General features: G+C 37.3%; 2 protein-coding genes across 2 annotated transcripts in view; one reads left to right on the top strand and one right to left on the bottom strand.

Annotated features, from left to right (window-relative positions):
- Positions 1–1357, bottom strand: part of LOC137278462 (stAR-related lipid transfer protein 5-like) — an 81519-nt gene extending 80162 nt beyond the window's left edge. The window contains exon 1 of the mRNA XM_067810793.1: positions 1164–1357. Within this exon, the coding sequence (XP_067666894.1) occupies positions 1164–1277 (114 nt within the window). The 5' untranslated portion in view covers positions 1278–1357. The remainder of the gene's footprint in view (positions 1–1163) is intronic.
- Positions 1358–1606: 249 nt separating this feature from the next.
- Positions 1607–13177, top strand: LOC137278461 (HCLS1-associated protein X-1-like). The gene is made up of 7 exons (XM_067810791.1): positions 1607–1810; positions 5578–5741; positions 7551–7684; positions 8621–8684; positions 9158–9303; positions 10825–10978; positions 11887–13177. Exons 1-7 carry the CDS (start codon positions 1728–1730, stop codon positions 12039–12041), a joined length of 900 nt encoding a protein of 299 aa, XP_067666892.1. The 5' UTR covers positions 1607–1727; the 3' UTR covers positions 12042–13177.
- The last annotated feature ends 1823 nt before the right edge of the window (positions 13178–15000 follow it).

Below are 15000 nucleotides of genomic sequence, written 5' to 3'. Positions count from 1 at the left end.
GCAGATGTCAAAACGATAATGCATGTGATGATATGAAATAAAAAATTACCCAATCACCAAAAAAGAAAAAAGTGCTGAAAAAATAAATGTGTTTTCTGCAGCAAGACGATGAGAGTTGTTACATGATTCAGAGTTTGAGCTAAACAGGATAAAAATGCAATAAATCAGAATTTTCACATTTCTGTAACACAATTTTCATTCATAACTCAAGATAAATGTGTTATTCCTTTAAAGAAATATTTTTCAGACACTAAAAGCACATGATAAAACTTTAAGATAAACATGAGCACATGAAAAAACAATCCATTGGGTAACATAAATAACTGATATGAAATGATAGGTTGTCAGTTTTTGAAAGTTAGTTCCAGTCAAGGTGCCAGGATGTTTGGCAAAGTGTGTAATATGAGGATTTATTTCACAGGGTTATGTACATACAGGAGAGAGTTATGAACCTGCCATGTGATAAATAAAAAAACGACTTTCTCTCTCATTACTTCCAAACTCCATGCAAACCAGAACACAACTTTGTAAAAGCCTGCATGTCCATAGAGGTCTTACTTATAGATCACATATAAGAGATCACCTGTTTTTGTAAAGATAAAAATAGCTTCTCTCAGAGCAATCTTGCCAGTCCATAAACCCATTGGTGCCCTGAGTGGCCATTATAAAAGTTAAAACTATGACAAGTGGTATAATACGATCAAAGTTTTTGCCTTATTCCCACATATATAAAACAAAGTAATGGTATAATGAATTTGTGTTATCAAACACATTCTTTTATAAAATTAATTCAGTGTGAATATTTCAGCACTTTTCAAAAGAGAGGTGCATCCCTATTAAAGTAATAACAACAATAAAAATAACTAAAATGAATCATAATCACAACTGAAATTTGCACCAATGGAAAGATGATTATAATATTTGTCAAATTACAAAAATAAATGCATAAAAAAACATCCATAAAATATAATGTTTATACCTATCAACGACTTGACCTTCGTATGATAATTTGTTTATTTTTCACTTCTCATCCTAACACGATAAAATGTTGTATGAATATCAGACCATTATCTAACAGTTATTAGTTCAATATAAGTAATAACGCTCCATATATTTATATCACAATGCAAAATAATCAATATATATTCGAATCACTGACTTACCGTCTTCTTTGCTACCTCCCATCCGCTGTCATCGTTGTAATATCCTCGACATGTTGCAACTGTTTGTTTGGCTAGGTCGTGGTAGTAGTTGTCATCACGTTTTTGCTCACCCATGTTTACTGACTGAACGAAGCCTACAGTAAAGCGACTCTCGTCTTCCTGCAGTTGACAACGTCTGTTCACGCACTGCCGATAAATGCAATGTTATAACACGCCAGACATTAGCGTGTGACATATGACCCCAAATGACCTGTCAAAGGTTGGAGGTGAGGGAGAAATCATTTACAGCAAAAGCTATACATTAAATTCTGAGCTATTTGGATAATCTTTTTCAGAATAAATTTGCTTATAGATCTGTAAATATTTGATTATGTATTTCTTTTCACAGAATAGGATAACGGTGTTCATTTCAGCTGTTTTTGTTGTATCAGTTCGTTCACAATAATTATTGGTTGGCCAAAGATGGCGAAGGGAACAATCCAGAGGATGTGTTAGCTGATGCAAGGATATATCTGACAAATTCGTAGTTGAGGTAGTAGGGTGTTGTTTTAAGAGTTACAAGCCATGGACCCAAGAGATCTCTTTCGAGGAATATTTGGATTTAACAGACATCGATTTGATGGGTCAGAGCGCAACAGAAATGACAGGTGAAATAATGCTGGGGTTATCTGTCTGTCCGTGGAACTCATGTCATATTCCAACGGCAGATGGGACGGTACTGTAGACTTTTGCTAGTTTTAGCCCAGACTTCGTCGCTTCATTAGCCAGATACCTTTCTGTAAAGAACCTGAATATGTTAAAAGTTAGCATATACCCGTTGGCCATTTCCTCCCATATGCTTATTTGATATTGGCTCTAATCAAAATTTTGTCCCATACAAATCTTGTATGTGTGAGCCTCGAAAGTTATTGCACAATTTGCATAATACTACCAATCACCAAGTTTGGAATAACTTACCATGTTCTATGCCAGAGTGTGATAGTCAAAGATTGCTCATTTTATCAGTCACTGGCTTGTCTTTCCGCGATTTACTGTTGCTAGTATTGAGTGAAGTGTTGAGAGGATCATAAGCTTGAGGAATCTGGCAGTCCCTTGCAATTCCAAGCATACTCTTGTTGAATGTTCATATGTGTACAAATTAATCACGTATGCCTGGTTCACATTTGCCTGAAATGGGTCTACATTGCCTGTAAACTGCCTATAGTTGCAAACATGTAGCCCATAAGTGGCATGCAAGGACAGTGCACTCATACCGGCTGCATGTTGATCATGCAATAAATGCACAATCTTTATGTTTACAAAAAACTCATACATTCCATTGTGGGATATGTGCACAGCCATCGGACAGCAACCGCACAATCACAGACATTGTGTGATCATCCTGTGGGAGTTGCATGATGGCTGTACAACAGCCTTGTCGTGTTACCAACCATTTTTACCATGGGTATACATTAGCAATCTGTAGCAGTTCTGTCATTTGTCTCATGAAAGACATCAATGACAACAAGATGTACATGGTAAACCGATCCCTACTCGGCCTTTGCATGGAATCCACACAGGCTCTGTACAATATCTGTGCAATAGTTTGGGAAACTACATGATCTGTTCCAGTTCAATGTAGGTTTGCCTTGACTAAGGTAATCTTATGATGCTTACAGACACAGTCTAAGTAAACTTAGTCTCAGTGTATTTCGTTACACTCCCCCACTGAGTCTAACAAAACCTAGTAGAAGGTCGTGTCAGGTAACCTTTGAGTGACCAGTGACCATCCAATCAAACGTGAGGGGGTTAAATAGATTTAACCAATCAGACAACGGCTACTATTTAGGGATTGGAGGGACTTTCAAAATATTCATGTTACTGACACAGATCTCTCCACAAACAAAAATAACACAATTATTTGACCTGCAGTATATATGCTTTAGGGGTTCTGTTGACATGGCTACCATTAGCTAATATTTCCACAATCTGACATCCTTGAATATTGCCACCGTTGTCGTGGTTGTATGTGAGCCGTGTGCATCACCCAGAAGCGAACATAAGCTAAATAGCATTCTGAATCGTTTGGGTATGAACCTTTTCGAGATTAAAAGTTCAAAAGGTATGTGCATAAGCTGTGTTCTGATTGGTCAATCTCAAAGGCTGCCTGATGCAACCTCTCATAAGGTTTTGTTAGACTCAGTAGTGGAGTGTAATGAAAGGTACTGACACTAAATTTACTTAGACTGCTTATAGACATTGTGAACACTAATGTTGTATACATAGCCTGTGGTCACTCATGATGCCTAAAAAATAGCATGGAATATCTTAGCCTACTTCGTACAGCGCCCATAGCTAATGTGATCCAGGTTTTAATGATATTAAAAAATCTGGATCGTTAAACCTGTTAGTTTAGTACCATGGTCCAGGATAACACCTAAGTTGTATCTGCTGTAATCAGCACATTTATATAGATACACAGTTGGCAGCACTTATTGAAACCATACACAATGACTTAAAATTGTTTGATACATGATTTATAATCATGATGATTTGATAAGAATGATTAAACCAGTGAATGATTCACTGATAATGTTTTCTTCCATGCTGCCACAAAATAACCCTGACATTCTTGAGGAAAACAGATACAAGTTAATCTTGTTGTTATTAGTCAGAGTTATTAGTAATAATTAGTCAGAGACAAAAATCAGATCAAACGTTTTTGAAGTTGAATTAAATTTGACAATAGTTACCAATCAGCTTTACACCCTGTTATTTTCTCTAAAATGCATGTAATTATATACATTGACATACCAATTTTTTGTCTGGGTAGGGGGCTTTCATTAAATATGTTAAAATGTTCAAGGATTGTCTGGAATTTGGATAAGGAGTGCTTAATTGAGCAGGGCAACTATTGTCATACATACTTCTGCTCTAAACGGAAATATCAAGTGTTCCTTAACCAAAAATATTTCCCAAGAGGAGTAAATACAAGGGTAAATTTGTCACCAAAAGGTTCTTGAGCTGTGATAATATTCCTGATGCCACGTTCAATTCCAACCAGTATCTTGGAAACAGATATTTTACAGGAATGGAGATAGCAGTTGTAAATGAAACTTTGGATGTATAGTTTCAGACCAAGTTTATTTGCATGTGTTCAGAGGTTCTTCATGGCATATGTAATGGAAACTTGTATTTAGACCTGGAAATGTGCGGTAACATTGTTTTAAAGTATATTTTTTAGTTTCTTTTTCAAGAGACAATGAAAATGTGTGGTACAAATACTTCATAGGCCAATATCAAATGAAATGACCCCAGCATAAGAAAAAGCAATCTGTGCAGGGTTAAGTTCTTCAGAACATATTATTTTATTTTCATACATTGTCATTCATGCTTTATTCTACAAAGAAGACCCAGATTTGATTTCCCACATTGATGAGATGTAATGCCCATTTCTGGTGTCCTATGCTGTGATATAAGTATTTGTTATTGTTATTTATATTTGTTTGTTTGTTTGTTTAATGTGGCACTCAGCAATATTCCAGCTGTGGTAGTGGTGTGTTATTAATCGAGTCTGGACCAGACAATCCAGTGATCAAATAATTGAACTTTGATGTATGTAATTAGGAAATGTGAAGTCCTTGAACCTGACCACCTGACCCCGTTCGTCACATCTGACAACAAGCACTGATTGCTGAAGATTAGTTTTGACCAGATAATCACAGGTGTTATTGTTAGGAATATCTTCTTTGTATATCTCATGTGAGAGAATTTTCCCTTTTACATATACCAGTACATAATCAACAACAGAAAATGGTACTAATGACATGTATATGATGCAGTTCAACGAGGGGTCATAGTGACTATTACTATATCACTAGATGATATGAATGCCCCCAATCACAATGGTTGGTCATTACATGAGACCAGGTATTCAGACAGTCAGAATTGATTTACTTTAATGCCATTTACTGTAGACCACAGGAAGAACTTGAAGACAGCACTTTAGCTTAATGCCTTTTAAACTGGACTGGCTAAACGTTTGCCAATCAGAAATATTGTAGATGGGAAGATTTCTTAATGATAATCAGCATGAAGTTTATGTCATTGGTAAAAGTTGCATAATTGTTGTGATGAAATATATTTTTTACTGACACATACAAATTTAGGATTCTATCCAAGGCTGCTTCTAAATTATATTCGGAATGCTGTTTTTGTTAATCATTGCAAAAGTATCTTGCCTCGTACTGGAAAGTTGTGTTTTTTCACTTTTGTTCAAAGCTACTTCTCTGATATTGATTGATGATTGATTGATATTTGGTTGGCAATTATTCGTCTCTGTCATCAATAGTCACCCCTTCTTTTATGTTCACATGGTCATTTCTTTGAAGGTTGAAAGTGACATCGTGACAGTCATTCATATTTATTTATACAGATTCTTTTATGACGATGATGAAGAGTTTGGTGACTATGACGATGGAAGTGACACTGACCACATGTTCCATCACTTCCATGACGAAATGCAGAAGCAGATGGACAGCCTACATCAGCAGATGGAGGAAATGTTCAAACAGTTTGGAGCTGTCGACTTTCCTTCAGGTAGCCTGAAATCATAGGCCACTGAGTTGTCAATAAACAGATCAAATTGATTTCCATATTGACTGACTGTGAGTTTTATAGTTACCATCACAGTTGCTGTTTATTGATGGCTTTAGGCTAAATGGAACTAGTGTCCAGGGTGATTGTGATTGGCTCATTAAGAATCAATGTCCTTAATGGTACGAAACGTCGATCACTCTCAAAACTACTTATTTGTTTAGCCTGTAGTTGATTATTTACAGGTTAACACTCTGTCACTTCAATATGGATATTGATGCTGAATAGCGATCTGTACAAAATACCAATATCAGACATACTGAATCAGACATGACACAGTTGCTGTGTCTGACTGTGTTCCTTCCTCCAAAAATCCTTTATCTAAGAACAGTTTTGCAGAAAAATAATTGTAACTAGCATGCTGTAGAATGAGTAGTTACCAGTATTATCTGTTCATTGTATGAACACAGCTCAAAACTGATAGAAGTCATGTTAGACATTATGCATGTTTGAAGGGATATATAGGGGCCTAGTGGTTAAAGCGTTCACTCGTCACACCGACGACCCGGGTTCGATTCCCCACATGGGTGCAATGTGTGAAGCCCATTTTCTGGTGTCCCCCGCCATGATATTGCTGGAATATTGCTAAAAATGGCATAAAACTAAACTCACTCAGTCACTCACATTTGAAGGGATATTGATTGTTTGAGAGTAGACTGATGTTGAGATTTTATATAAGCTTCAGTCAGTGTGCTGACATGTTATATTCTTTGGCATCAGTACTTCACTTGTGCCAGTTAAAAATACATCCAGGGCAGATTGTGTTCAGCCTATATTTCGTATTTCTAAGGTCCTAGTCTATCACAAAGTCACATTCATTGCAGTGTTAATAAGCAAGAAAACCATAATCTTTAACTATTTTACATGTTACTAACAACTTAAAATATTGAAGTATGTTTTAGGTGAAATAGACCTAGCATATATTTTCATTGTGTTTGGTTAGAGACTCAGGTATGTATATGCCTGTACTGGCCTGTACTGGCCATTTGAGCAGCTAATGGTACAAATTCCTAATACATGTTAATGAGTGTGTGAGTTTAAGTTTACGTCGCACTCACCAGTATTCCAGGTATATGGCCAGACAATCTAGTGGTCATGAGTATTTATCTGTGGCATTGGGAACTGATGACATGTGTCAACTAAGTCAGCATGCCTAATCACCTGTCAGTGTTTGCAATACTTTTATTTACCAGCTGGCTATCACTGCCTGCTGCTCCCTGTGGGCTTTAAAATCCTTCAGGCCCTGAATGAAATCTGCAGGCCCAATCAAGCATACAGAGCAGTTTTTATTTGTTAGACAGGTGTTGAAAATCCTACATCAAAATGCTGAAATACCAGGAGGTAAAATTGTAAGTCATTGTAACATGATGGATTGTGGATGATTCCCGAACATTAATAAAGAAATAAAGGGGAAGCATTCCAGTTGAAAAACAGTTGACAGATAATTTACTGAGGGCCATTAGGGCCTGCACATATCTGAAACTGCTGGCTTGATACAATAAAAACTGGCACTGGGTCTCCGGGCCAGCTGTTATTTCAAATGCTGCTACCTGATCCCTTTAGTTGCTCTTTACAACAAGCATAGGTTACTGGAGGCCAATATTCTAGCCCAGACATTCACAGATTTTATATTAGTGTCATTCATAAAATAATTAGGGTGTCATACATACCTGCGCATGTATAGCTTAAATATGTTTAGAAGTCACTAAAGAATAGTTCACGAGTTCATCTTTCTTTCCCCATTGCTGCTAGTGGTGCCAGGTGAGCCCAGTGTCCCAGCTGTGACAGAGAAACCACGAGATAAGATGCTGAAGCCTGACCAGTCAGAGAGGAGTCCTGTTAGTTCATCTCCTGAAGGCCAACCGAGGCAGGATGTCCCATCTCTGGTGTGTACTTCTCCCTGTTCAACTTGAACTTGTCCTGTCCAATCTTACGTCCTTGTGTTTATGGATACACAGGTCACCCAGTTATCTGCAGAGTTGTGTCCCTTAGGTGTGCCAGGAACTTATGATTGTCCGTTTGAATCCTGATTATGTTTTTATTTTTTATCAACACCATACATGTGCTTTGGGGTTTTACCACTGTGAAAAGCATTTAGCAACTGCTTCATATCCAGTTTCACTAAGGTGAGAGGAGGTGAAAGGGTTTTAACATTGCATTCAGGAATGTTACTTACTACTGGACATGTGTGCAGGAACATGTAGGTGTATAGTATGCTGTGTTGATGAAAACCAGTTCTTGTTTTAGTGCATCAGGCAAGGTAACAACAACTACAATCTTTTAACATCCATTGTATAACCAGTGTGTGAAATAGTTTCCTTTCTTTGCTAGACTGTCAGGCTAGGTATGCATCAAAGTTACTAGCCCACAAAATAATTCACTAGCATGAAATGTGGATGTTGACATGGGTTTCAACATTAAGATGCTAACATAATGAATATGTTTAGCATTCTATTATCTTGCATGTTATTAAAGTGTGCTGTTACTTAACACTTTGAAGAGAGTGATATGTTTACAAAATGACCCCTTGGGCCAGTGGCTGTTTTGAATTATACTTTCCGGTAGTTGACATTCTAACCAACATTAGGCTGAAACATAACAAGACTGAAGTTACAGAAGTGGTGTTCAACGGAACTCGCTCGCTCACTCACTCACTCACTCTCACTGACTCGCTCACTCACTCTCACTCACTCACTCTCACTGACTCACTCACTCACTCACTCTCACTGACTCGCTCACTCACTCACTCACTCACTCTCACTGACTCACTCACTCGCTCACCTACCTTGTCATGCTCATAACACACATGTTTTCATTTTCAGTTTGGGAGATTTTTCTCAATCCCCCGATTTGGTCAAATACAACAAGAGGAAAAAGTGGACAGAGGTTTGCCATACTTTTATAGTATTTTTTATACTGATATGTAGGTAGCATTCAACATATGTACTCAAATCTAAAACAATAACAAAGAATATTGAAGGTTTTTGGAAAATACTGTATATGTAGTCTTCAAATCTGGAGGTTGACAAACAATAATCTCTAGAATTTGAGGGGTGTTAATGGTTAATGTAATCTAATGGCTCATTATGTGGAAAACCCAAATTCAGTTCGTTGTCCTTTTTTATTGCGTACCTGTAACTTTGACTTTAACTTAGTTCTGTGGTTGGCAGTTGTGTGGAGTTTGGGGAGGTGAGTTAGTATTCACATGTGTTGTCAAGTATTTTATGCAATTCTTCTTCGTTGGTTTGGCTGTCAGTGAATGTAAAAAGATGTAAAATCTTACCAGCTAGCTTACTTGTATTTCAGTTGACTACATGCTCCTAATGGTCTGCTTATCAGTTTGTGGTTGTCTTATCTAGATCTGGACAGTGAGGTAGAAAGCAAGGACCTGTCCCAAATCCTAAAACCCACACACCCTGAAAGAAGAGAGATGTTTCCCCACAGCCCTGGAAAGTTCTCCCACCATGGCAGTGTTTCCATAACAACCATAAGAGGAGCTGATGGGGTATCACATATTTCTTTTCAGTATTATCAATAAGCAAAGAACCTCCATCTTCTGTATCATTTTAACATCCAGAAGTGTACTGTACTACTGGCCCATTGCTTGCAGTCGTTCAACACCCACACTGACTCCTCCACGTTTTGTCCCTAATGCCAAATGCAAGGGTAACATCAAGAACCATTAAGATAGTTACTCATCCAAGCATCACCAGCCTCCAGCTCTCCTGGCAATCACTCTGTCTACTAAACCAATGATCATAAGTCACATCATCCTAAATATCTCCAGGGTATGAGTTCTGATAAATCTCCACTATACTGTGGATGCGTCTGCAGCCCAATGAACCAATGTAGCCAATGAACTAAACTGCTGTTACAACCAAGCTTGCCAGTGTCAACAAAGATGGCAGTCACAGCTATAAAGGTTTGTTTGCAGGCGAATCATATTTGGGGGAAATTATACAAAGAACTTATCCAAAACTTTATGAAATATACATGCAAGAACTTCTACCTCTTTCAGAGTTTTCTCTGCATGATTTGTGTTTAATGTTTAATCAGTTAGATAATTTAAAAAGCGAAAGTGAGTTGTGATTGGTACACTCAACTTCCCAGTGTTGACACCTGATTGGAAAGAAAGCCATCCAAGAGAAGTAACAAAGTTATTGGACCAAAGATAGATGCATCCAGGTATAAGTGGAGATTTATCGGAACGTATACCCAGGAAATATCGAGGATGAAGTCATATACATTAACATAGACTTAAGACAGACTTAGTACTAAGGTACAGTCAAACCTGTCTTAAATGGCATTCCAGGGAAGCAAAATAAAATGCTGTTGTAGATTGGGTACCTGATTAGACAGTGACAATCTTTTCCAATGTGGCTGCCATTTACATCCTTAAATGTGTGCTTCCTGATTATCTAGCATGCTGAGAGGAGTGAACTGGATTAAGGGACTTTCATTGGCAAGCTCATACCCATTCTGACTTGGAACATTTGATTCACAGCAGAATCACTACATGTACTTTGTGATTAATTAGTGTGCCTAGCAGATTAATTGGCGTATTGGATTATGGGTCCTTCGTGCCACTGTTCGAACCCATGCTGATTAAGACAGTGTTGATTACAGTTAAAATTACCTGTCAGGACTGGAAAGTTGTGCCAAATACAGAATAGACAGGTGCCGGATTAGACAATGGCTGAATGATCTTAGTATTTTTGTAGAATGACAGGACCAGAATTTATCCCATTTTTTTGTCAGTATGCCACATTAGACAGGTGGAAGTGTTGGCAGGCTTCACTGTAGTTTTACAACAGCACCCAGCAGTGTTGTGTAAACTGTGCCACATGTCTTCTGTATGGGAACTAATGAGATTAAAAAGTTATCATGAAACTGAAGTGAATGGACTAATAATGGGCAAATGAAAAGTCAATACACAACATTAGTTTTACCCCCAGTTCATGATCTTTTTGTGCTCAGTATATTACAATCTACAGGAGTAACTTTGTGTCTTTTTTACATCCTGTAGAAACTTGAACAAAGGAAGACAGTGATAGACTCAGATGGGAATGAAGAAACAACTGTCACTCGACAACTTGGGGACAAGTCTCACACGACCCGGACCAAGAAGGATGAATTTGGTGTCGTTGAAGAGAACCAGACAATGAAAAATATGGATGAAGGTAAATATTCCACTTGTGAACATGTGTCTGTAGTGGCAATGACATTGATGTCTTAGCTTGCCTGTTCAAACAGCAGATCTCTTCTATGTTCTGTAGGGAAGCTTCTCGTAGTGATACCTCAACCCCTCTGTTGTTTCATGGGAGGGTTACACAAGTGTCACTATGCTGAGTTTTGTTGTTGTTTGGGGCAAAAAGTCGTGAATGCTCCCTGTTATGATCTGCTTTACCAGTCGTGTATGCAACCTGTTTTCACTTCAAAGCTATGAAAGGGAAATTGTGGACTTATACATATCCATTAACTGAAAATGATGTGTTATGTCGCAGTCGGAAATTCATGGATGAAGCATTTTATTGTTCATTGCAACATCTTTGAAAATTCTGCTATGCATGCTTGTCATAATAGGTGACTAACAAGATCGGGTGGTCAGACTCACTGACTTGCTTGACACATGTCAATGTATTCCAGTTATGTACGTTGATGCGCATGATGTTTATCACTGGACTCTCAGGTCCAACCTTGATTATTTACAAACTGATGCAATACAATTAGAATATTACTGAGTGTGGCATTGAACAACAAACAAAACTTTTGCAAATATCACTTGGGGATAAAATAAATGCTTTTCCTTCTGAATCCAGAGCAAAATAAGTCTATTGGTGTAAGATGTTTGCACTACAACTAACCTCAGTCTGAGTAAACCATCGAAGTCACAAAGGTCAGAGTACACAATTACTCCATGAAACTGAGACTGTACATGTTGTGGAGACTGACCAGTTAGGTTTGTATGATCACAAGGACTGTTTGCCACTGGTTGACCTATACATTTGTTGCCATGATGATATGATAGGGTTGGAATATCTCTGACAGCAAATACCCACGTTCTCTACTTTGTGACCTTGTTTTACAGATGATCTGAAATCGTTTGATACACAGTGGCAGAAGAAAGGGAGACAACCCACAGATCCAAGGGATTCCATGATCATTCCGAAGAGTGACTACAATGAAACTAGATCTATTTTCAGGAACCTGTTTGGATTTGATTGGAGTGGAAAAGAAAAATGATTTCAAGACTGGTTTAGGAGCAGGATGATTAGAAGATAATGTGTCCACTGTGTGTCAGTAAAGTGTGTGGAATAAGATTTTCAGTTATGGTACACTCAACAAAAGAGAATGAGAACTGTTGACTTGAAATATGTTCTGGAATGACATATCCTGGACACAAATAGTGAGGGATATTTGTAAATTTTGAAGTTATGAATAATAATGTATTTATTCATTGACATACTGATAAAATATCAGTGTTAAAAACACCAATATCCTTAACTTATTTTCTCCAGTATATAATGTTTCAAAGTTCCTCAACATTACGAGTGGAATGAACTGGTTATACAAAACTTGAGACACTGCATGGATTTGCAACACTGCACAGAAATCGATTTAAAAATATCACAAAGGCAGAAAAGAAAGGCAGGCTGACACAGTATCAAACTGTAGATCCGTACATTCAGTGCTTTTTGTAACAGTACATTCTGTCATTTAGAGTTCATTTATTGGTGTGAAAACAGAGTTATGCAGATGAAAGTCACTGGTGAAGAAATGAATGATTGAGTATTATCAATATCTTTAGTTTTATATCTCTGCAGCAAAGTGAGGTTTTATTTTGTACATAGAAGTTGTATGTATTTTCAACTCTGTGATTGGCTTCTGCTGTCTGATTTACTAGATTAATTCTTTGTCGGTGCAGGGAATAGTTTGTTGCTTAATTCATGGCAGTACTCATTGACATTGAAGGCCGTAATTAAAACAACAGACACATTGTTGAGATGGTTCAGGAGGTAAAGAGTTGACAGTAGTCCACCAGTCACATGGATATGTGGGGTCCCAACTGCTACCAAGAGTAGAGGAGGAATTTGCTGGGCATCTTGAAGCATGGTTAAACTGAGGGGTTAATTATGGGAGAGTCTTTTATAAAATACCTTTGAGTTGTACATTTTAAATCTTTGTTTTCATGTTACTAGTTGATAAGGATTGTAGTATTTATATTGTTTGTAAGTCTTGACTGGTGATTGTGTTGCACCCTGCTATTTACAGCAATTTCTTTACGTTTGTGTGGTTACATATTGAATGAATGTTGGTTGATGAAAAATGAATGTTTTGGTTTGTAAATAAACAAATAAATATATATTTACAATATGTAATATGTTGTTTTATTGTTTGCACAGAAGTGTTTGTGGTACACAGAAGCATCAACATTTTTGTTGTTTACTGTTTCGAGTTGACAGTAGTATGAAACAATGCATTTACTCTCTTTCTCTCTGAAAAGACAAATTTGTTTAGACATGTATGTATGTCATATTTCACACACCAAGTATTACAAGTGTACTATTGTCCAGGCCTGAAAGTTAAAAAGGTATATGACTGTAAAGGTATGGGTTAGAATATTGGCACAAGGATCAATGCCCATGCTGTTGATCACTGGATTGTCTGCTCTGGATTTACAGACTGCTGCCAAATAGCTGGAATATTACTGAGTGTGGTGTAAAACAAAAACTGACTGCCAAAATAGGTATACATAACATACAGTCGGGGAGTTGATGGGATCCATCTCAATTATTATCAAAGACCATTGAGGCCAAACGACAATGATGGAATGGAGGCAGTCTTAAGATGTTAAAAACCACCAGATCCCATAAGAGTGAGTGAGTGAGTGAGTTTAGTTTTATGCAACACTCAGCAATATTCTAACTATATGGCGGCAGTCTGTAAATATTGGACCAGACAGTCCAATGATCAGCAGCATGAGCATCGATCTACAAAAGTGGGATATGATGACTTGTCAGCCAACTGTCAGAGAGCCTGTCCACCCAATCCCGTCTGTTGTCTCTTACTGATCTCCTTAGACATTTGTGGCCACATTCTTGTGGAATGGAAAAGGTATAATACACACAGATTTAACTTACCATAAGAACAACTTTTTGCAGTGAACATAATACCAACTTATTGGTATGTGTCATAATTGAGGGCACTGGATAATACATTATGATGATGATGATGAGGAGGATGACGATAATGATGATGACGATGTCAAAGCTTACATACACAGAAATGATTAATGACATGCCACATTTAGAGCTTTGCTGTACTAAGATCTACAACAGGGCAAATGAGAGTTCCCTACAACACAAAGCAATCTAATCGCTAAGACTATTATCAATCAGTGTTTGTGTGTAGGATAATCTTGCATATATCCTTGGGGTAAACGTTCAACAAGAAATCTTTGCAGTACAGTTACCCTCAATCTGTGTAAACCATTATGCTTCAGGAGATATGATCACCTTAGCATTAAGATAGCTTTGTGGGACTGGGCCTCCGGTTGGTATTTGTTACTGATTTCTACAAATTGTCCCCCTAAACAATGTCAAACAAAAGTTATTAGAAACTGGCTGATTGTCAGTGCTGCTCCCTAAATTGTTATTCTTGCAGTGTGATAAATCAAGTCCTGCTGTCAGTAATTTGGTCTGTTGCAACATAAATAAACTAGCAAGTACTGCCCATATGAAGTGCTGGTTACAGTTCCATAGAACAATCTGCTCACATAGATGCAAATATTGAGTAAATAGTGTCATAGTTGTCATGGACAGAAAATATTAGAGGACACTTGATATGCAACTTAGAATTCTTTATTATTTACATCCATATCAAGTCATTGATGCCAAACTCTGATATATTTATATGTCTGAGAGAAAATACAATTTCACTAAAATAACGTTTGAAAAAAATTCATCTTCCAATTTGAGCTTGCAATGAACAAGCAATCACTCGAACGAATGTTAATATGGAACAGCAGATTCACTAAAGCTTAAAGAGTTGCCTCCCCTGCTTAGACACGTGCTTATATTTATATTAATTACAAGTTCACATTTTATAGCTATTATTTTCGAATATGACATTTGTTTCATCTACACACACTTAAAATAGTTCGCAGTATCTAATATTACAGCATGGTGTTCATCGAGATGTC

Source organism: Haliotis asinina, chromosome 3 (assembly GCF_037392515.1).
Source record: "Haliotis asinina isolate JCU_RB_2024 chromosome 3, JCU_Hal_asi_v2, whole genome shotgun sequence".
NCBI classification, from domain to species: domain Eukaryota; kingdom Metazoa; phylum Mollusca; class Gastropoda; order Lepetellida; family Haliotidae; genus Haliotis; species Haliotis asinina.
This window is presented reverse-complemented; position numbering and strand designations above follow the sequence as displayed.